Source organism: Tinamus guttatus, unplaced genomic scaffold, assembly GCF_059628265.1.
Source record: "Tinamus guttatus ecotype Peru unplaced genomic scaffold, ASM5962826v1 Tinamus_guttatus_pri_ptg000125l, whole genome shotgun sequence".
Taxonomy (NCBI): Eukaryota; Metazoa; Chordata; class Aves; order Tinamiformes; family Tinamidae; genus Tinamus; species Tinamus guttatus.
In genome coordinates this window covers 5564459-5587253 of record NW_028288659.1, presented here as the reverse complement: position 1 = coordinate 5587253, position 22795 = coordinate 5564459, and the positions used below count along the sequence as shown (strand labels likewise).

The 22795-nt window shown below is 40.3% G+C and overlaps 1 protein-coding gene across 1 annotated transcript in view; it reads left to right on the top strand.

Annotated features, from left to right (window-relative positions):
- Positions 1-22187, top strand: part of AKR1D1 (aldo-keto reductase family 1 member D1) — a 34946-nt gene extending 12759 nt beyond the window's left edge. The window contains exons 2-9 of the mRNA XM_088521646.1: positions 4097-4264; positions 8802-8918; positions 12693-12770; positions 14942-15064; positions 16769-16878; positions 17295-17460; positions 18226-18308; positions 22022-22187. Coding sequence (XP_088377772.1) covers positions 4097-4264; positions 8802-8918; positions 12693-12770; positions 14942-15064; positions 16769-16878; positions 17295-17460; positions 18226-18308; positions 22022-22064 — 888 coding nt within the window. The 3' untranslated portion in view covers positions 22065-22187. The remainder of the gene's footprint in view (positions 1-4096; positions 4265-8801; positions 8919-12692; positions 12771-14941; positions 15065-16768; positions 16879-17294; positions 17461-18225; positions 18309-22021) is intronic.
- The last annotated feature ends 608 nt before the right edge of the window (positions 22188-22795 follow it).

Below are 22795 nucleotides of genomic sequence, written 5' to 3'. Positions count from 1 at the left end.
CTTGATCAAAGGAGCAAGGTTGCAGAGCAGACTGATTAGAAACTGAAACATTAATTATAGCTAAGGATCAAGCATACCTCTTATCTACACTTAAGTAAAAAGTAATAAAGAAGCAAAGACTTGTCTTAAGGCCAAGCCTCCTGAATTACTACTGACAAAGCCTAAGGACTTTTAACACCAAGGCATTTTAGTGCATCATCAAGCATTTGTGCTGATCTAACCACCAAGCCCAGTTCATTTGAAAAATAGTGTGAGAATGCATATGAAGGCCTAACTGAAATGAATATACAGCATGTTGTATTGTGTACAACACAGCATGTTGTATTGCGTACAACATGCATAAACTGAATTACAACTGTTGAGCTCTGACACCCCTGCTAGAAGTAGGTGGGATGCTTACTCTGCGACTAGTCAGCTTGTGAGTCACTGCTCCACCGAGAGCCGTAATACAACTGCAAACCTTATACATTAGGACATGTAAGAACAAATAATCTGCAATTTATCTACACATAAGTAATAGCAGGTTCTTAGCTGACACTCTCTGATTTGGTCACTGCCTCTAACTATTCTGTTCTGGTAGCTAAGAACTTTCCAGGAAAGATTGAAAAGATTAAGTGTCTTGGGCTAAAGAGCTGAGTAGCGGGGGAAGGCCAAGGTTTGTGCCCTCACCGATGAAAAGACAGATGAAGTAGTGGTCAGTTGGGTCACCCATCTTTAAGATTGTAAGGAAACAAAGGAATAAGATATGATACATAGAGCAACACTTCTAAAAGTGACAAAACCACAACATGGCTGGCCGTCAGCACAGTTTAACACAGCCCAGTACTGCAGGGTTTGGAAGGATTACGTATGTAAAATGCTAGGGATGATAGTTTCTCCATTAGAACGAAAGTAAACATATGGTACAAAGTTTTCAGGCTTGCAAATTTCCCCGACCTTCAGCTGGCAGGGTTCAATAGGGCCAGGATTTTCCGAAAACTGTTCCCTAGGTTTTCTTGCATTTTTATCAGAAACCTCTAAGACCAGAGTCTGTTGGAGCTAATACGTCACATCAGAGTAAACAAACTAGTGCAATGAAAACATTTATATTTAATGTAAACCCATCTCCAGTCTTTGATAATCAAGACCTAACCCAAGAAAGCCCCCACAAACTCCTAAAGAATACGATTAATTCTTGAGATGGAAGTCTTTCACAAGGTTATTTGTACAGAGATGTAGAATTTCCATGCAAAAGATTAAGAAATATATGGAAGTTCAACTCTTATATAACTTAACTGTTTCAGCCAAAGGCAATTTAAGTTTACTGTAACAGCGAGCTTTCTCATTTTCCTGTCTTCCATCCTCTCCTCTTTTAAGTCTGCAATTATGCTATTCCCCTAAGTACGCTAATATATCCTATTATTGCCTATTCTTTCTACTTTCCGATTGAACAAAATGGTCAAAAACCTTGAGAAAAATTTAATGTGTTCTGCTTTCATACACTCAAATGATACAAATCAAAGAGTCTAAAGAGGTCTAAATGCCATGCTGCTGGAAAAATCAAGTTTTATGTAGAATTTATCTCATTTCTCTCTTAGATAACTTGGGATAACTCATCTGGACTTGAGCTCAAAGAGCTTTGACTTGACCCCCTGTCTCTGCTAGTCAACCTGAGCTTAGCATCTGACGCTACAGCTCGGTGCCAAGGTAGATGTACGATGGTAGTGTTACCAGTAACTGAAAACTTGTAATTCTCGTGCCAAAGCCCTTTGTCTCCCGCCTTCCCAAATCCTGCCCTTGCAGGTTTCAACAGCACACGGCACACAGAACATGTTCAAGGCTGTCACTGTTCCATGTCTCGTGCTCCTGTAATGCTGCTGAGCATGCCCCAAGTGGAAACTAGTCATTGATTGGTACTTCAACACATTTAGCTGCTGTGCTTTTCATCACATCCTACTAGCAGCTAAGAAAGGGCTCTGACAGGGACTGATTGTGCCTTTGGGAGGCTGTTGCACTGAAAGCAGCAAAGCATTTGAACAAGTGTTTCCTTGTCTGTCTCGATTAAATGGACGAGGTTGCATCACAGCTTTTCTAAATGCTTCAGTCAAGACCAATACTGCTTCTCAGCCCATGGTCAGGTCTGTAATAAGTGAGGGTATGCAGGAGTGGATTTGCATCTGCTTTCCAGCAGAGTGAGCCTTCTGGGTCCGAGTTACAGTCCACTCAGTCCTGTCCACCAGTGGACAAAACTGAGGGAAAGCTGGAGAGCAGAAGGAGCAGGCTGAGATGCATCCCTATGCATCTTCCAGGAGCCTGCAGCTCTGACATTATTAGCAGCAGGGAGGCTGAACCTCCTCTCTTCAGTCATCACCCATAGGTTTCTCCTTCATGAATGCAGAAGGGTAGGGGCATGTCTTTAGTCTCCACAGCATCCCAGAGCAAGCAGCTTCACAGAGACTTTCCACACACAGAAATTTTATATTTAAGCTTTCTGGCCAATGGCATTCCTCTTGTGCCTCAGAGCAGCAAGGAGGCAAAAGTAGCCTCAGGCAGGGCTGTCCTTGGCCTGAAGCAAAAGAGGCCGTTAGGCAGGTGATGGAAGAGCAGCTGCTTATTTTGTGGCAAAATCCTGGAAAACCAAGCTGTTGGCTCCCTTGCAGCTAGGAGGGAGACAGCAACTGCTGTGGGGGAAAGTCTCTTCCCAACAGTACTTGTTGCCAGTCCCACTTCTTGTCTTTCTTTGGCCACAGCAGAAACAAGAAATTTGACATCCTCTCTTCATTCTTGCACTCCATTCCAGTTCTCTCTGGCCGCTTCTTTCTGCATGGAAGAGGAAACTTGGTCTTGGACCCTGTACTTGGATGTAGCAAAATTCACCTTTTGGTATCTACCCCTGGCAGAAGCAAAACTGAAGCTGGCTCTTCTGCCTTGATGCTCTAGGTGGTGTTGCCTCAAGGCAGATGTTTGATCTGCTTTGGCAATGTGTTGCAGAGCAGGTGCAGCGTTCAAAGCAGTGGGCTGGCTTGCTCAGTTGCAGTTTTCCTGTGAGTGGATCAGATGTTCCCGTCTCAGCAGAGCAATGTCTACGAAAATGGTGGGAAAACATTGTTGCCATGTGTCATGAACAACCCTCAGCCATCACTGCTTTGAACTGCCTCCTCCTTATGCAAAATGTGGCAACAATGAGACTTTTTCAGTCCAGTTTTGGTGATAGGTCAGATGACTGTAGTGGAATTCTTTTTTTTTTTTTTTTTTTTTTTTTTTTTTTTTTGCTTAGTTTGGCCTATCTGCATTTTGCTTGTTCATTGGCTAATGGAAAACAGGGCTGTACTAAAAAAAAATGTTCTGAGTTTCGGTAGAGATGAGTAAACTTAACTGCAGTATGGACTACGAAATGGTTGTTATTTGGACATATCAAGAGATTTCTTTAATTTGTCTTAGACTGAAGCAGTAAAGTCTAAATATTTGCACTGAATCATCTGTTGGTTCTTGATCAGATTATACAACAAGTGTCCACGATTGGGAATTTGGGTCGGTAGATCCTCCCTAACTACCACCTTTTGGATGGTGATATTGAGAATGATGAGTTAGTATGGAGAGAAGGAAGACACATATGAATTCTTCCTTTCTGCTCTACTGAAAGCTCTCCTGAGTCATGAGATACTCAAACAGGTTCTGGTCAGATAGATAGATGGCTAACCAGCTCTGCTACACCAAAAAGCTCTTTTCCATTCAAGGAAGGGATTTTATCAAATAACTGCTGAGGAAAGCTATTACACAGAATCTAGGTAAGAAGTTCTGAAATCACTTTGATGCCAAATGCATTTATCTGTGCTTTCTGAGGACTCTTGTACTTACTCTCCCAGTGGTGTTTCTGCTTAGTTTCTCTTTCAAGTCTAATTCAATACTTGTGAAGTAAAAGTGGAGAGCACATTTTATTCAGAAGTTGGAGCTTCTGATGTTTGGAAGCGAACTGAAGTGGAAGTAAACTGATGTTTGCAGAGGGTGAAGGATAGTTAGACTGGATGAACTTCTTGTACCTCACTGACTCTCTAGCATGGCAACAGACACAAGCAGGAAGCTGGAACTATGTTTATTCTTTTTCTTCCCCTGCTAGACTCCCAAAGGTACCTGTCTAGAATCGGTGAAGATTGCTATTGATACTGGTTACCGCCATATAGATGGTGCCTTTGTCTATTTCAATGAGCACGAAGTGGGACAAGCCATCCGGGAGAAGATTGCAGAAGGAAGGATCAAGCGAGAAGACATCTTTTACTGTGGCAAGGTAAGAATTGCACTCAGTTTATTTATACTAAATCCAAGATTTCTGTGAATGTACTTTCCTAAGAATGGCAGAGGTTGACATCTGACATGCTTCTAAGCCAAACAGCCTTTATTTTCCTTTCCTAGTATTTCCATAATGTCTCAGAACATTAGGAGCATGCACCGTTTGTTGTGTAACTCAGCAGTCACTGTTGTTCTCAGTTTATAGCTCATTTAGCAGTGGGAACCATGCAACACGCATTCTGCCTGGTATCGTAGGTACCTGCATATTTAGATCATTGTGAGGCTCAGCAGTGCTATTACTGTCCCACATGCTGTGCGGGCACCAGCATTTGTATAGTCACACAATGAGCCTGGTCTGAACAATGATCCTGAAAATGAGTTATTTTCTGTTAGAACAATTCCCCATGTAGATTTGCCATGAGATTGCACAACGAAAGGGGTAGGAATAAGCACGTGTGTGTAAATGCATGTGTGCTGGAGAACAGCAAGTGCTTAAGTTGGCACTATTGCGAGAAAATTACTCATCAAGCCACACCCTTAGTTACTGTATCATCTGTCATTAAGGAGCTCTAGGTTCATGAGTCAACTTACTGGGAGAGAAGGGGTTGCCATACTTTCTTTTTTGATCAACAAGGTTGTTCGAAGTAATACATGAACTACTGAACTATATGAGTTGATGCTCTACTAGAGAAAGGAAAGGGGGAGCAGATAAAAGTTGGTACAAGTACAATTACTAGATCACAGGTATAAGAGAGAGAGCTCACTGCACATGTCTGAATAACACACAATACCCTAATCAGATACCCCAAGAAAGTTAATGGTGCCTGTATACTTTTTAATGGTGTTTAATACCTCACAATAGTCTTCCTGAAGTGCTTCTTTAAGTCATATCAGTCTAATATTTTCCCTTTCTCTTTCCCAAGTAAAATGTAGTCCACAAAAGTTACTCAACTCTTTTGGAAATAAACACCATGGTTCCTAGAGTGAAAGATCCCATGGGAGAAAAGGTCTGTTTTGCTCTGCTGTGAGCAATCTGCTTGAGCTCTATGATCTGGGAAACTAAGCTTTAGACTGGGAAGCTTGCAGACCAAGTGGATTATCAAAGCTATAGAGCAATTTCCAAGCAAAGCAATTTCCAGTCTGTAAAGTATGCAAGTCTTTTCCTAGTCCCCTGCTCAGTTCTCCTGGTAACAATTTTGCCATCCTGAGCAAAGTTGCATGCCCTCGAATTTCCCACCTTTATCAGGATAGTGTCTCAGCTTCACATATGTCAAAAATGTTGATTTGAGTCAGTCAAAATATTTTGTTTAAACTGTTTTACAGCTTCATTACTGCAAATTACCAAAAACACAAAATTGTGCCAAAAATTTAGAACCAGATGTCCTAACGATTTTGAGTCCTTAACTTGGCCTCCTGCTTCCCCTGCTGTTTCCTACTCCCTCCTCCTTCCAACTTTCAAGTTCAGAAAGTGTGTATCCCTTGTTAAAACGTTATCAGGATTCCCAACTTACTTTTTACAATTAAGACTTTCTATATTCATTTGTTTGGTCTAATCACTAGATGATTTTCCTTACTACTTAAAAATTGAACCATTTATAAACAAAACAAAGAAAGGAAGATGCAGTTCCATAAGTTTTTTTTTTTCCTGGAAAAAAATGTTCCCTAAACTGAACAACCTAGCAGTCTCAATGCTGTAATCCGCAATACTATGAGTCAAGAACTATAGTTTCAGCTTTACTTAAAATTATGAGTTGAAATACACATGGATTTGCATTTCTATTCTATGTCTTGTCTGTGCTTGACCACAGGTTTAACCTCAGATGCTTGAGTTGACAGTTCGTTAGAGCACAACTGTAACCTTGAAAAATGCTCAAAGGCAGCAGCAGAAAGCATACTACAACTAATTAAGCCCATCGCAGTCAAAGATTTTCACAGGTCTTATTGGGCATTTACACAGCAGTTCTGAATTCACAGGAAGAGTAGTACTGGATGTCCCTTACCTTACAAGTTTATGTATCTTCAGCTTTATGTACCTTATGAGCTATAGGCAAATATACAGCCACTAATCGATCAATGACCGGCATTAACTGTTGCATTTTCTGGGAAATGTGGTAGATATAATTGATCATTCTTGAAAAGAGCAAGCACAACAAACTCGTGTTTATTTTCAGCCTCTCCGAAAGCAGAAGTGCTGGAAATTCACAGCACTGGATACTCAAGTACCTCTCACAGAGCCTTCCTTAAACAACAGCCTTGCACATCAGAGGCTGGTCCATCAGCAGTGACTAACAGCAGCTTCGCTAAGTGGCAATATTACTGGAATAGTGACTTTGTGCAATTGTGCTCTATTTCCCAGTTGAAATCATCAGCACTTGCACTTGGCTCTTGCTGCTGGCTGGCTGATCAGACAGAGCAGCTCAGTATCCAGAAATTTTAGATGTTTTCTATCAATTGCCAACAGCTTTCTTGGCTTATATAGCAAGACCTATTTGGTCTCCTCTTTCATCCCAGGATATTTCTTTCATTAAGCTAAAAGTAACATTTCCAGGGAATGTGGTGTCCTGAAATGCCAAAGCCAACTGGCAGCTTTGATAGCTCTAACGTCTACATGGGTTCTACTTAGGTAGATATTACAATAACTTGTACAAATCATGAAAATGGTTACGAAACTCTAAGTTTCTGTGGCATCTACGTATTAAGGCAGTATAAATGCTTGCCATTTCTGAAGGGTATTTCTTCAGAACTTTTACAGTTGTTTAAAAAGAAGTTTATTCACTGGTAGGTACTTATTCAACTCTGCTAGCAAAGGCACTTGGAAAGACATCTCTGAAACTAACATACCTCAAGTTATTACATTTCTAAAATAAAGCAACAAAGTAAACTCAAAATGAAGGGTAGAAAGAATCAGTTCCCTAGCTTTATTTAAGCTCAAAAGAATATTCCATTTTACATGTGCATGTAAGAATGGCAAATTCTTCTAGGAAATTCTGTGGAATACCTTAAAACTTTGAGAGCAAGACCTTGTTCCCTTTACTGAAGTAGATTTCAATCAAGGTAGCCAGCGCTTACTATCATCGTCTCTTCATGAACTGCAACATAAAGCTGGGTTTAAGCGTACTATGAATTTCCATATGCTGACCCCATAGGACAGCATCAGACGGGCTTCTCTGGTAACAACTGAGCTTCAGTTTAACATGTCCTTGCTTCTGCTGGCACAACTGAGCAGGCATCTATTCCCTCTCCTGGGCGTTTGAAAAATAATCTGGTCAAAAAAAGTTCTAAAATGCTTTAAATGCTTTACTAAAGTAATATTTACTAAAGTAAATGTTTTAAATAGTTTTTAGCAAACTATAGTATTCTAAAATAATATAGTAGTCCCAAAATACCTTCTAAAATACTTAGTTCTAATACTTTTAGAACTAAAAATATTTTAGTTCTAAAATACTTTACCCAGGCTTCCTTTAACACCTTTAATCACTGTCTTCCAAAAAAAAAAAAAAAAAAAAAGCTGAATTCAAGTAGTTCATGCCTCAAATACTCATTCTATACCTTGGCATGCTGCGATGGTCTTTATTGGTGGCAGAAATGGGTAGGCAATAATTGTACACCAAAAAAACCTGTATTTTCCAACCGAAAGAAGATGCCAGAGATTTCAACACCACTCCAAATGTTAGTTTTGCACACAGAAAGATGTCACACTTAACCTTTAATTGTGTGTTAATACTGGCTTTATGGATCTCAATTGCAATAATCATTTTACAAAAAGCTCTTGGTTACTAACTACCATGGTATGGTTTTATTCTTGCAAGAGATCTGCAATAGCAGAGTTCAATTAGAGTTAACTATGAAAGATAATCAAGTGAGCAAGCAGTTGCAACCTCGGGGGCATAACTCATCAAGGAAACATTTGTCATTAAAAAGAGTGAAAAAAGCTGTGTTTTGCCTAGTCACACCTACTTTACTGTAAGTAAGCAATATTATAACTTTCGGTGAGCATTTTGGGGGGTAAATTAAAACTCTTCCTAGGTCAAGCAATGATTCAGGGTCCATGACCACATGAGAAAACCAAAAGATGCTTTGCTTAGTGTTTGGCTATTCAACAGCTAGCTCACATGATCTCAGCCTCTGCATTAAAACATAAAACTGACCACAGATTTCTTGTGGGAACAGTCAAAGTTTCCCAGTGAAAGCATATGCTTGGAAAGGTCTGAAAACAACGTGGATCTGCCCAGATTCATTGAGCAAGAGTTTGCAATTTGCCCAACTTGGAATAACCTGCTCTAAACAAACATGTGGTGGCTTTACTGTGTCAGCATAGGGACAGCTCTGGGCAGGTATTCACACCTAGCCTCTCTATTTTCCTCTGGAAGAAGAGAGGATAAGACTCCCTTTCCTTTGAGTTGATGTAGACCACCTTGGCTTTACACTATGTGCAATGTGCTTTGTTAGAAGCAAAGAAAAGATGAGAGAAAGAGCTGGAGGAGCTTCGCCATACCTCACAACTAAAAAACATGACTCTGTACTTGTTTCCTCAGCTGTGGAATACCTGCCATCCACCAGAACTGGTGCGCCCAACGCTGGAGAAAACGCTGAAGATTCTTCAGCTGGACTACGTCGATCTCTACATTATTGAGCTGCCTATGGCTTTCAAGGTGAAAATTAGTGCCCTAAAAATTGCACAGTTAGCTTAAAATGGAGTCTTTGTCTAGCATCCTCCATCCAGCTTCCAAATCATGCTGAAAATAGCATTTTGGCCAAATCATAGTCTGCAATATACACTGCCTGCATACACTTCTGTGTGGAGGGGCTTGTAGACCATATGAGAATGTTGCTGACAGGTGTGGGACAGGATCCCTAGAAGGACAGGACTCTTTACCGGGACTGAAAACATACTTTCTACACTACCCTGAAGAATTATCGTAGCTGAAGCAGTGCGTGTGCCTAAATCCTCTCTGAACTATAAGGAGAGAGTCACTAGAAGAAAAAGGTTCTAGCAGCAAAGTTTGGTGAGGGGTAGGTAACAGAGGAGAACCATCAGATGGGTTTCCTTGTTCTGCCCCAGAAAGCAAACACTTTCTGTAGTATTAAAATTATGGGAAAAATGATAGTTACAACCTTAATCTCCTTAACTCAAGTGCTTCTCTCGGACAACTTTCATAGATCACTGTTGGCCCCAAATTCTCTTGCTTTCAAGTATCTGAAAAACTGAAATCCCTTTATTCTGCTGGATCTGGAGAACTTGTCCCTGTACTCACAAACCCTTTCAAGTGCAAGTGTCTGACATATGATTGCATACCTCTCCTGCACCAGCTCACATGGATCCCTGACCTTTCCACTTCCCACCAAGTAGGACCTTGCTGTAGAGTTTTCTGTCTGCTAGTACATGATATAATAACACCCAAATTTGAAGACAGAGCCTCAAAACATGCTTAAGTGGCTTTGAACCAATACAATCTCTTTTCTTGGAGAGAACAGGACCAGGAAATTAGCTAGCTAATTGTTGGGGGAATAGGTAGAAGTAAGCTCTAAGATGGCTATATGTGTTTCTGCAAGGAAGGCAGTTCTACAGTTATTAAAATTATACTCTAATTATGGGTATAAAAACTATGGATTGCAAACTCCCAGAACCACTATATAAAAAAGGATTTAGCCATGTAGCAATCACCTTAGACTTGCAGTTCCTTTTTTCTTGAGGAAACGTTAAGGTATATATATGAGTAATTGGACGCATATTAAAACTTCATATATACGGTCTCATGTATGGAATCCTTTTGAGCACTTTGTAAAAATTCCCACCACTTGCAATTTCCTGTTTCCCCTTACTTCTGTTTGTATTCTTTAGTAGTTCATACTCCCACATAGTGAAGGTCATTGTCTCACAATATAAAGATATAGACAGCTGGCTTTAAAGTAAATGTACATCTGTCTCCCTGAGGCCTGTATCAACAGGCTGAGACACTAATAGTACCAGTTCTAGAACTTCTCTCATGACCCCCTTGAGACAAGAAAAAGCAAAGTCATTTACTGCCTGAAAAAATATACATTTTTGGGGTACCAAAAATAAAAAAATCATTACTTTTTCAATGGTGACAGGTTTTCTGATTTTATTCCCTTTCTCTGTCATCCACACACTTCCCACATGTGGTGTTTGCTTTTGGTGAGGAATGCTTAGGTAGAGCATATTCCTGTTCTGCCCTGCTCTGTAAAAGCTAGCCACTTGAAAGAGCTTTCCTGTCTCCCCAAAGAACTTCTAACAAAGCAGACCTCTGCATGAAATCAGTGAAGAGCATGAGACAAAGGTTGCAGTCCCACACCAATAACCTGGTAAGAAACTTGTCCCTACAGGTCCCAATGATGCAAGCTCTCACAGGAGAGTAGGAGGAATCTGTTTTCCAAGAGCACCACTCAAAGGAATAAAAAGCCACCACCCCAGCACTTCACATGCATCAAAACTGGCTAATATCTGTGATGACTTTAAACACAGACTTGCTAACACCAATCAGCACTTTCCTGTTCTCTTTCTTACACAAATTCCCTTTTCAAGACAACTAACCTTTCCTGCACCCCAGCCAGCTCTCCTTCCTCACTGCACACAGAGGTGGTTTTACCACCAGGTGTGCTTGGTGAGGCAGACACCAGCCAGAACATGCCTTTTCCTGGCCACTGCTTGCCTCTGCCCAGGGAATTCCTTTCTGCCAGCAGGTTGTTTAGGTGGCTCCCTGGTCAGATGATGGATCAATCAATGAGGAGCTACCTGTGCACTAAATCACCTCTGAAAGTCCCTTCTAAACTGAATTATTCTATGATCAAGCAAGTTATCTTAGCCTTATATTGAGTAGCCTGCTGTCATGCATCTCCCTGTAGGCCTAATCAGGCCTAATCATTGTGGAAATACACAGGAACTGGTACCTCCAGACTGAGTCAAGATAAGTTCATATTCAAGATACTTTTCATCTGACTTTGCTTGCTTTTTAGAACATGATTGGTAGAAACAGAGAAAAAATGAGGGGTTAATAGAATTGCTAACCATTGAGTAAAAAAAAAAAAGGTAACGTTGAAAAAAAGTTATTGAACTAGAAATGGAACAGAGTAAACAGTTCTGAATTCAGAGCTATCCCCTGAACTCAAGGATGTCCATCTGCAGTGCCTCGCTAGAATGAGCCTGTAGTCTATGTATGTTCTGATGGGATATCATGGGGTGGAATGGGGTGTTCCAAAATACTAGGAGTGGTTTTGTAAATAAGGCATCTGCATCTACGTTATGATGGCAAATAGTATGCCTTCTACACAGTGGAGAAAAAAAAGAAAAAGTATCCAACAGTCACCTATCTCCTTCCAGTCAAGTTTTTGGGTTTTTTTGCTTCTGTTTTGTTTTGTTTTCCAACAAGACATAGCAAGAATAGGCAGCAGGTCTTTGTGGAATTTGTTGAGGAAAGCCAGCACATTTGAAGGAGACAGTCTTATGGTTGCAACTTAGACCTGGTCTCTGAAATCTGAAGCTGTGTTTTCTGTAGGCTCAGTTTTCCCATGGAATGTCTTGAATTTGAAATTCTTGACTGAATTGGGTGGTGTCTGCAGATCATATTAGTCACAGACGCATGTTCCCAAGGAATTACCATGTCAACATCTTGTATACAGTCCTTTGAAATGTATCTATCTGCCTGAAGTCAGATTGAGTATCAACCATCACAGAAGAGTTTTCTTTGAAAGAAAAGTGAAATTAGGATCAAACAGACAAAAGAAGAGAGCGCTAAAGCATTGCCTTCAATAGCAGTGAAATACCCAGAAAATAAGAGAAAATAATATTCTTAAGCACCAGATATGAGGTCATAAGTCATCCCTGAAGTGCTGTTTATGCAGGACAGAGATAGGAAGAAAGAGCTGCTAGTGTCCAAAGAAAAATGAATAAAGCACTTTAAAGGTTCATGGCACATCCTATACCTGTGCATTCAGTCCGTTTTCTAGTAGCTTGCAGAAATGGTCCCTCCAGCTGGAACTGGAAGCTGAACTGGTATTCCTCCCAAATACCCAAGCAGGGTGTGGCAGAGGGAAAGGAAGAAGGAAGGAGGGAAGGGAAGAAGAGGAAAACAAAATATATATTTGAGTCAGTACTCTAACCTGGTGCTTTGGAAAAAAAAAAAGTTCCTTTGGATGCCTTACCCTAAGGGTCAGAAGTTTATTGAAAAATAAGGCCATCCTGGAACTCCTGAGTATGCACTCATATGATAGTTCAGAAGTGCATCCAAGGACTTTCTATGATGGGCAGTTGCTGGAGGATGTGGTAAGACCAGCATGAGTGACCTGTTGAACTTAAGGCGCTTCAGAAAGCATTTCAAATTTTGTTTTGCTAGTAGAAGCAGACATTGTGGAAAATCTTTGTTCTGTGGAGTGACTTTTTTTTTTTTTTTTGTGGTTTTGCTTTTCAGCCTGGTGATGCGATCTACCCAAAAGATGAAAATGGAAAATTTATCTACCATGAGACAGACTTATGTGCCACTTGGGAGGTAAGTGATCATAACATTCACTTATGCTTTAAAGACCCGGATCCTCCTCTCAGCTTTACTCGGGGCCTTCACAAACAGACCTGAGGCATGCTGATAGGCTAAATGGATCAAATTCTGCTAGCTCCATGGATAAATTTTGACTCCTGCCTAGAGGGATGTCGCTTCTTGCCATTGCTTAATTAATCTTAAAAAGAAAATAGAATATTAGAGACATCTGACATCCACATTCCTTCATTCATAGAGTGCATTTACTAGCTATCTGTAGCTTTGTTTCAGGCTCTTCTGCCTATCAGATCTTTGCAGCAGGAGAAAGTTAGAGCTCTGAAGAAAGAAGGGAGTGGATCCTTCTCAGAAAGGAAAGTTCTCCACCTTCAAGAGAAAACTAAATTTGCACTAAAGCTCACCATTAAGATAAAACACAATATAAGATATCAAAACAAGTTCATTCACTTCTGATTTTAGTTACCAAATGAGGATGTAAAGCTTTTCTACTTACAAAACAAGCAGGGAAGTAACATTTTTGTGAAGGATTGCATCCTGAATTTGTTTGTGGTATGCTCGAATCCTGCTGATAGATGTCTCATTAAGCCTACTGCCAACTAGCCTCAGAAGCTCAGGTAAAGCAGAAAGTGAGAGTAGTAGTCTCTTCACCTACCTGTCTTCTGAAGCCCTAGACTTTAAACCATGGCCGAAGGTGGTCATCTCTCCTTCTGCATCAGGTATGCTTCAAAAGTATCACTAATTCAGCATGATTTATGCTAAGAGCACCCCAAGGGCTCCCACATGCTCTATTTCAGCTTGCACTGTCCAGAGCTGGATAGTCATGTCCTGATTTAGCTGTGCTTGAGACTTAGTGAATACAAATGGAGATGCAGGAGGAAACTGAGTAGAGGTTCAGGCTGCAATGGAGCCCCTGGGGTGCGCTTGGTTTTCTCCTGGCAGCTGAGCCACCAGACAGAATTTCAAGACAGACAGGGATAGCTAACTCTGTTATCTGTTTATGTCACCCTGTCTGGGGCTGATGCACTTCATTCCTCTGATTCACAAGCCAGTTGCTCTAATGTTAAAAGCAACAGCTGTCTGAACAGTATTATGTTTTTATCTTCAAACTTGTGCTTATTGTAAAGGATATATTGTTGTAGCAATTCTCTCTTCAGCTAATAAGCCAGAAGAAAAATAGCCGGCAATGACTGCTTGCAAATAATAGCTTCAGTCTAAATAAAGCTTGCTAAACTCAATCCAGATAATTTCACTGTTTCAGTACAGTGTTCACAAGCAAAAATGACTCCAGATGACTATATTTGCTGACTCGTCACTGTGTGATACAAAGCATATGAGGCCAACTGGAGGTCATCAAATATATGATGCCTCTTACCTCCCTGCTCTCAGTTCCTGTGAGATAGAAAGCACTAACAAAACTGTCAGAAGAGGCCTCCAGCTCCAGTGGAGGGGGCAGCAGTGGTGGGGTCTGCTTTGCCTCAAACAGCCACTGAATCATTTGTGTGCAGTCTCTGGGAGCACATGGGAAGGCTATAGCAAATGTTAATGACTCAGAAGATGAAGCTGATCAGGAAGCCTGAGGAATGTATTTATAGCCTGTATTGATAAAGCTGCCTTAGCTACTAGGACATAATTGAAAAGCATAAAATCTAGAATTCCTCTCTTCCACCTTTTTCTTCTACTTTGTACTGTATATTTTTTCATGCTGGTTTTGTAATGGACTCTACTAGATACTTAGGTGATTTAACTAGCTAGAAACTTCATATAGAGAAATATCATGCAGTCAAAAGGAATGAACTGAGTGACCGTGAAAGGAATCTGTTTTGTTCACTTTCCCTTCTTCAGCTTTGAAATAGTGCTAAAGCAGCATAAATTTAGCAAAAGTCTTCAAGCAAATATCTGACACTTAAATATCCATATCTCAGATGTATCTTTCCACATACTACTTTCATGGGAGTTATAAAACATGAGGGTTTAGTCTGGAAAATGGGTCAGTGGATACTGAGATGAGACCAGCAGCATGGCAGGAGCGCTCATGGTAATTTTGCTGATAGCTCTGCTATAGGAAGGGACCATCAAGAACCAGATTATGCTTCACGTATCTTTCAAACATATGCTGCAAGGAACCAAGTCAGTATTTGGGACTCCATCATTCTATGCTTTCTTTGCAGGCTATGGAAGCATGTAAAGATGCAGGCTTGGCAAAGTCCATTGGAGTATCTAATTTCAACCGCAGGCAGCTGGAGATGATCCTGAACAAGCCAGGACTTAAGCACAAACCTGTCAGCAACCAGGTATGACCACAAGCCAAGGTCAGTGGCTGCAATAGGGCCACTGCTGTATTGAAAATGCAAAGGCTACAGAAAGCCTAAGCTGCTGTGTGCCGAATGGTGACGTATGGTTTGCCACAGCTGCTGCACTCCATACTGTCACACTTCCATTTCTAACTTGAAAATATTACTCATGCTATTTAGGCTAACGATAATATTTGAAGGTGCTGGAACAATCTCTCTCCTCAGTTCCTGCTCCAGGGCTATAAAAGTTGCACCTCTTTGCCAAGCTCCATAGCAAGCTTGGATGCTGAGTAAATGCAGGTTTTAAGCCTCTGCCATGTACCTTATTCCAAGTCCAAAACGTTCCCAAGACAAACGATTCAGGGCTAGCTAGTCATCAGTGAGGCCATGTCTACCTCAGCTGACACCAAACAAAAACAACCCTAAATATCAGAGAACCTGAGTCACTCTCAGTTTCCTGGGTTTAACAGCCATTAGAGGTAACTCCTGAAATTCCTGGACTTGCTCTCCTGTGCCCTTTCCTTAAGAAGTTCTGTGAGAATTGGAGAAAAACCTATTGACAAGGAGACCCCATTAAGACTTGGGCTGAATCTGTGAAGAGGGTAGGCATGTCTATGTTTTAAGGCAGTAGAGCTTAAAGAAGGAGGTAAGTGGCAAAGACCCGTCTGAATGCTCAATACCATTGATTCTGGCATTTGGTAGTTCACTCTATTTGTAAAAGTCACTGAGAAATTTTTCTGACTCCTCTGACACAAATGAATATCCACGTTAGCAGTAGCAGAGGGGACACCAAAGGCCACCTAAGAAAAGGAGAGTTTTGCCACCCGCAGTCTATGACCTGGAGGACTGGGACCTGTACCCAGCAGCACAGGGAGCTGACCATAGACTTCGCTGCTGTATTTTGCCTACAGAGAAGGGGCAGCCTGCAAGAGAAGGAAATTCTAACACCTCTGGCTAGTGTTAATGTGGGTACAAAATGCAATTGCTCTCTCTGAAGTGCCCCTAAGACTGTACCAAGCACTGCTGCAGCTTCCTGAAATCAAGGGAAACTGGGAAAAAGGTTAAGCCTAGCTTAGAACTTTGCACCAAGTAGCTGAAAGCAGTGTTTGCCCTGTCACCTTGTAGATATCCCTCTCCCAGAAACTGAGAACACAACCAGAAAATCCCTACCTACAAAGCAATGAACAATGCACAGTATTTGTAATAAATACGGAAGGATAATGCTCATAACAAGGTATTACCAAGATGTCTCACATTTCACACACTCCCCTTCAGAGTTCTGTCTGAGTCAGCTCATGTCAGCACTTCCCCTAAAAACAATCTCAGATTAGCCATCATGAATGCAAGAAGCAGAGAAAGACCCACATGAGATGGGGAGGCTTCTCAGACTCTAGTTAGCTTCTCCCACCTCACTTATTGCTACCTTTCCACCAGGGACCAATAAAAACTGTCTGAAAACAAATTACAACCACAGATGTTAAACTACTACCCACTAAAATCAAATCAAATCAAGTCCATCATCATCACCCAGTGCTGAATGATTAGGACAGTAATCATAGAGTGAGTTTACTTATTCCTGAATTTCCTGATATCCCTTCTTGCAACTTAAAAGTCATCTCTCGTCTGTAACTCTCACATACATTGGAACATCCACTTCTGTATCTAGTCCTACGAATTAATCATTCTTTCTGTATTCTCTTGTAGGTTGAATGCCATCCCTATTTCACCCAACCTAAACTCTTAGAATTTTGCAGACAACATGACATTGTTATTGTTGGGTACAGTCCACTGGGAACCTCAAGAGATGAAACATGGTAAGTCAACATATTTCTTTCTAGTAGTAGGGCTGCTTTACATGTAAAGAGTAATAGATCTCCAGAGTTGGATCTCTGCAGAGTGTCAAAATTATTTTGAGAATGTAGACTTGCAACACTGCTGCTGTATTCTATCGTCAAGAAGTCCTGCCAGGCAGCAGGAGTTCTGCTACCAAAAAGCAAGTGGCTATAACTGAGAATGCTGAGATTTGCATGAGGAAGTGCAATACAAGTCAACATGAGGACATCAGATAGGATGGAGGACTGTCAAAGTCGTTTTCTTAAATGTTCCAGAGCTTCTCTTTCATCTTCACACTACTTAGGCAAAGGTGCAGCATTACATCCAAGAATAGTAGATGATTGTATCTTTTAGCATAAAGATGGCAAGATAATTTCTTTTTATCATTTTGTTCCAGGGTAAACGTGTCCTCCCCTCCTTTGCTGAAGGACTCTGTGCTGAATGCCATTGGCAAAAAATACAACAAGACAGCAGCACAAATTGCTTTGCGTTTCAACATCCAGCGAGGGGTGGTGGTCATTCCAAAAAGCTTCAATCCACAGCGCATCAGAGAGAATTTCCAGGTAATTCCTTAGTCAGCTGGTGCATGGCTACTTATGTTGGCTTGGCTTCCATGGAAGGTCACTTCCAAATTTCTTTGTATAGACAAAAGACTTTATGACTGTCAAGCTTTGGCAAAATTGATCCTTTTTGTCCCTCTTTCTTAATGCTACTATGATGAAGCAATGACAATGCAAAGTAGAGAGGAAATTCTGATGACTCTAAAACCCTGCAAATGGCTAAAATTCCGGCTGATAGTATATACTGGAGCACCAGTTGTTCCACTGAGCAACACAAGCGAGATTTAACAGGTCCACAGTCTTGGGTTGCTGGCTGTAGGTGTTTCAGGAATGACAGATTTATGACAGATTTTTTCTGCCCCAAGTTCAGGTATGCTTCAGCCTTGTTGTTGAAGAGAAGACTGGGAACACTGGTGCACCAGAAAGGTTCATAATCATCAGGAAATGATAATTGACACCACCCAGTTGAAACATGTGCTCCTATGACTCTTGCAGTGCTCTGAACTGCATTGATTCCCACCCCACTTCTTCCAACAGAATATTGCATTTGAAGCCAGCAACCAGTAGTTACCAGACTGCCATTCTCTTCTTGGAAGAGAACATAGCCAATATGACTAGACTTACTCATGTCTTCAAGATATGCATATAAATGAAAGCAAACTCTTTTTTTTAGTTTTTTTCCTGAACTTCAGAAATCTGGAACATATTAGTATTGATGTTTTTTGCAACAAGAAATGTTAACTTATTCCTAATATTTTCTTCCATTAGATCTTCGACTTCTCTCTCACTGAGAAAGAGATGAAAGAAATTGAAGCCCTGAACAAAAATGTCCGTTATGTGGAATTGTTGATGTAAGTCCAGGATAAACCCTATATACCTACTAAACACTCCTGTTTTCTCAGAAGCTCTCAAAAATCACTTGCTTTTAATATATTTTCTTTTTGTATAAATAGTCTTATTTTAAGATCTGACTTGAATGTCAAAGAAAATGTGAGAGCTCTTTAATGCAGTTTTCAATATGTACATGGACCACTTGCAAAAACAAATGCACAGTACTTTCTTATGGCTCAGATTTCAAAAGCCCACCTAGTAGAAGATGACTGCATCTGGGTGTCTCTTCTCTGTTCTATCTCCTTAAGCACTTTCCACTTTACACTGTAATGAGTATCCATCTAGGTGGCCCTGTTTAGCCACAGGCTGTCAAAACTGAACTTCAAACAGACTTACTTTCCTATCTTTCCCCTCCTAGCACTCAGCAAGACATGTTGCACCACAAGTGCTGTTGCTTGTGGATTGCAACCTTAGTATTTCCATGGGCAACTTGTCCTAAATTACCAGGTGGAAAGCTAAGAACTAAATAACATTATCTGAATCCACAACAGTATCGGAAACCTCAGGGCTAGCTCAGGGAGATCTCTATTCCAACTCACTTACAAGGGTTTAGTCAGGAAAATGAAATTTGCCAACCTCACTTCCTTGTAAAACATGATACGTCTTACTGACCACAAGAGGTCAGAAACTTGGTTTCTACCTTTCATCTGAAGTTGACTTCTTCAGCAATCTGCCTCTTCTGCTGTCATGGTGAGTTGTATCTTCCTACATGAAAGACACAAAAACATGCAGGCTGTTTAACTACTAAATCACTTCCTAATTACCCCTGAGAACTAAAGAGGCTTGATCTCTTGCTGCTTGTTAGCTAGACCTTACTATCCAAAGAAATTTTGCTTCGCTTGTAAGATGGACTTCCCTAGGAAGGTAAGATTGACTCAAGGTTTGATATTCTGGAGAATGAGGCAATTTGTTTTTCCTTCAGCTCAAGACTGTCTACAGTTTGTGGCCAAACTCTATGCTTTCCCTTTTTCCAGGGCATAAATGTATAGCCAAATGCTAAAGGGATTGATTTCCCTTAATTTCTCCTGTAACCTTGGATTATCTGTTTCTTGCCAAACTCTAGTGTGCTCAACCACTAATAATAATAAAAAGTAGGACAACAATTTCAACAGCACTCTAAAACATCAACTATTACTCAAAGGATGGGCAGTAATGTTACAAAGACACAAAAAAAAACACTTAGCTTACTACATAAATATGATTGGAAATACAAACTAGGTTAAGACACCATAATGCAGTTCATCTTTCACATTTAAGCTCAGCCAGGTGCTCTAAAGCTTTAGCTTCTTAAAATTTAAAATAGCTTTCCATCAATTATCAAAGCTTATTTCCAGAAAGCTTTTCACAAATTGCCTTGCAAATTCTTATGTGTATTTTGGTATTGGAAATTCTTTATTTTTTATTGCTAAGTTTTAAGCCATAATATCATTTAAACTTTGTTAGTGAGAATATATATGAAAAATAACCTTGGTACAAATACAAGAATCCTTTCCAGAAACAAAGTTAAAGGATGGAAATGCCCACAGGATGAGAACTCCTACACCACTCATCCAAAACTAATAAAAGGAAATGTTTTGCTGTATTAGAACAAACTTTATGATGGAAACCCACTGAGAATAAGAAAAATAGGACATATAGAATATATATCGGTTGCTGCATTTTTCACAGAAGTACCAGATTTGGGGAAAACAGTTAACTATAATCTGGCTTCAGCTGTGAATAATAGCTTCTTGGAAAAGTGAAGCTGCCATGTAAGGAATAGCTAAATCTGTATTTGCCAACCAGTGTGTTCTTACACTAAGTATCTGGAATGAACACTGCAACAGATGACTTGCCAGGGTAGAGAGCTTTCTTCTTTCATCCAGCAATAGGTATCTGGAAAGGTCAAACGATCATACAGCAAAACTTCTGATTAGTCAACTTTGTTGAAAACTCTCCATTGCTGTGATGCAATGGAGGTGGGAATGGAAAATGCATCTTTTCTATGGCTCTTCCAGCTATCAATGAACATAGGTACTGTGTGAAAATCTCTTGTTACAATAGTGTGGGTACTGGATTACCAGTAGTGTGAGTATATTCCATTCCTATGTGCCTTCCTATTGCATTAACTGAAATGTGTTAGAAAGCTAAATACCTGATCAGAAAATGGAGTTTTTGCAGAGATATAAATACTCCAGCAGATCATAGTCGGAAATGGTTTCTTTCTCCCTGGGGAAACAGGAAAACATATTAGGATTGGTGACTTTTGTATTAATCTGCTTGATTTATTCTCCATCTGGTGTATTCTCCATCTCTGCTATGGATGTTCTTCCTTGCTTGGACCAGTTATTTGAAGCCACATCATCTCCTTTGTGTGAATCCTTTTGCTACATAAGAGCAAGACCTGGGAACATTTAAGATAGATCTGATTAACAAGCTTTCTCTGTAGACGGAAAATAGAGATTAAGACATTGGCAAACCAGACATTGTCAAAGGAGGGGGAAAAAATATAAAACATTAAAAAACAAGCAAACAAAAAAAAAGCAAAACCAAAACCCAAAGAGCTGTGTCTTGTTTTTTTGAAGTCAATCTGTTAATGTGTAAACAGTTCGGCTTGGCTGAGTATCAGAATGAAATGTTTTGACACAACCATTTTAAAATATTTGATGCCTTCCAGTTAGCTAACTTCAATATTGTGAAATATATCCTTCTCAGATTGGAACAAATACAGCTGGAACAATTGCCAGTATTTGATGTGCTTTACTGTAAGGCAAGGCAGCCAGCTGCCACAGTGCACCTGAGAGGATTCTCCAGAAACTTTTTTGCTGATGGAAAATGTTTGTCAAGCCAGTGCTTGTGCTTTAGCACCATCTTCTCAAAAAGCAACTCTTTCTCTCCCCAGTCTGTCAAGTCATGGACGAAGTCACTCTCTTCTTCACCTGCAATTGGCCCCAGAAATTTACCTGTTGACTAGTAAAATGTTCCTGCATCATGCATCTCAGGAGGCATTCTCTATGAAGTCCAAAAATTCCCACAAATTCCATCTCTCCCCCAAAACAAGTGTCATCTAAGCTCACTGTAACTAGTCCTATTACCTAGGCAGAGCGCCTGTACCTAGGGGAGCTAGTAGGCTGGGACAGGGACATGTCTAGCCTGGATATGGCAGCCACATGGAGAAATGACCATGGCAGACCAAGACTTTCTCATGCCAGTTCTAAGCATATAAGCCAAAGTTTCTTGTCAGATCTGCTATCTCCCTTATTTAGGGCCCTTATTTAGACTCCAACTAAGAGGACTTTTTAGATATTTGAACAAGGAAGTATTCCTCTTCCACCACACATACATATATAGCAAAACCTTCCACCTTCTCTACAAAACTTCCACAAGTAGGGGTTAAACCCACAAATACAGTGAGAATAACTGACCTTCAAAATCTTTCTCTCTCCCTCTCTCCATCTGCCTTCTCTATCCCCCTCCTATCATCTGCCTTTAAAGAAAGACCTTTCTATAAGAAAGATTCATAAACCTGGTGAAAAAAATGGTCCTTCATTGTGCTCTCCTTAAAGCCTTCCATGAACAGTGGGTTTTGCAGAGAAGAGAATTGCTAGGAAGAGAAACAGAAGGCATTCGCATCAGTGACACAAACTCTTGCTTCTCCCGAGAAGCTCACTTGTTCAATCTGACCTCTCCACAGGTGGCGTGACCATCCGGAGTACCCCTTCAGCGACGAGTACTGAAAACAAAGTGCATCCAGGCAGGTTCCTAACTCGATGTCATCAGACTTCATTGAAACATACCCAATGTTTGGTGCTTCAATTTTACAGGAGACTGTAAAAATCAGCATTAAAAACATGAAGTTTGCCTCCTGTTCTGTTGTCAGTCCTTTATTGCTACTGAAAAGTAGCTCAATTTAAGCAATTGAGTCTAGGTTTTTTGGTTTAGAAGGCTTAAATTCTCCCTTGAGCATATACTAAAACTGAAGCTCTCTCTTGCAAACGGCTTCACTAGTTCACTAACCAAGTCATCTTTGTTATATGAAGACAATTCTATGTGAGATATTCACTTGAATTTGAAACAAGAATTCACATTTCAGTAGATGTGACCGTAACTTTTTTCCTTGACAAGCTCAAATGAAAGAAAGTTAGGTATTGCATAGTGCTGACTTGCCACATTTTTTATACAACTTGGTGTAGTCAGCCTGGAGCTAGTACTAGTGTAGATACTTTTAGAGAGTCTCATCAAGATAAAAGCCACTTAACCATCTTTATTGCTCCACAAATGATGATTCACTGAAAAAAAAAAAAAAAAGTCCGTTCACTTTTTAGTTCTGTAAGAATTCCTGACCAAGACATCACTGAATTAGGAAAGTAATTTTAAAGTCAGAGAAAGTTGCTTTTAATAACACTGTCTATCAAACAGAAATTACAGAATACTAGCAGTTCCCAGAAAGGGTAAGGAATGAGGCAGA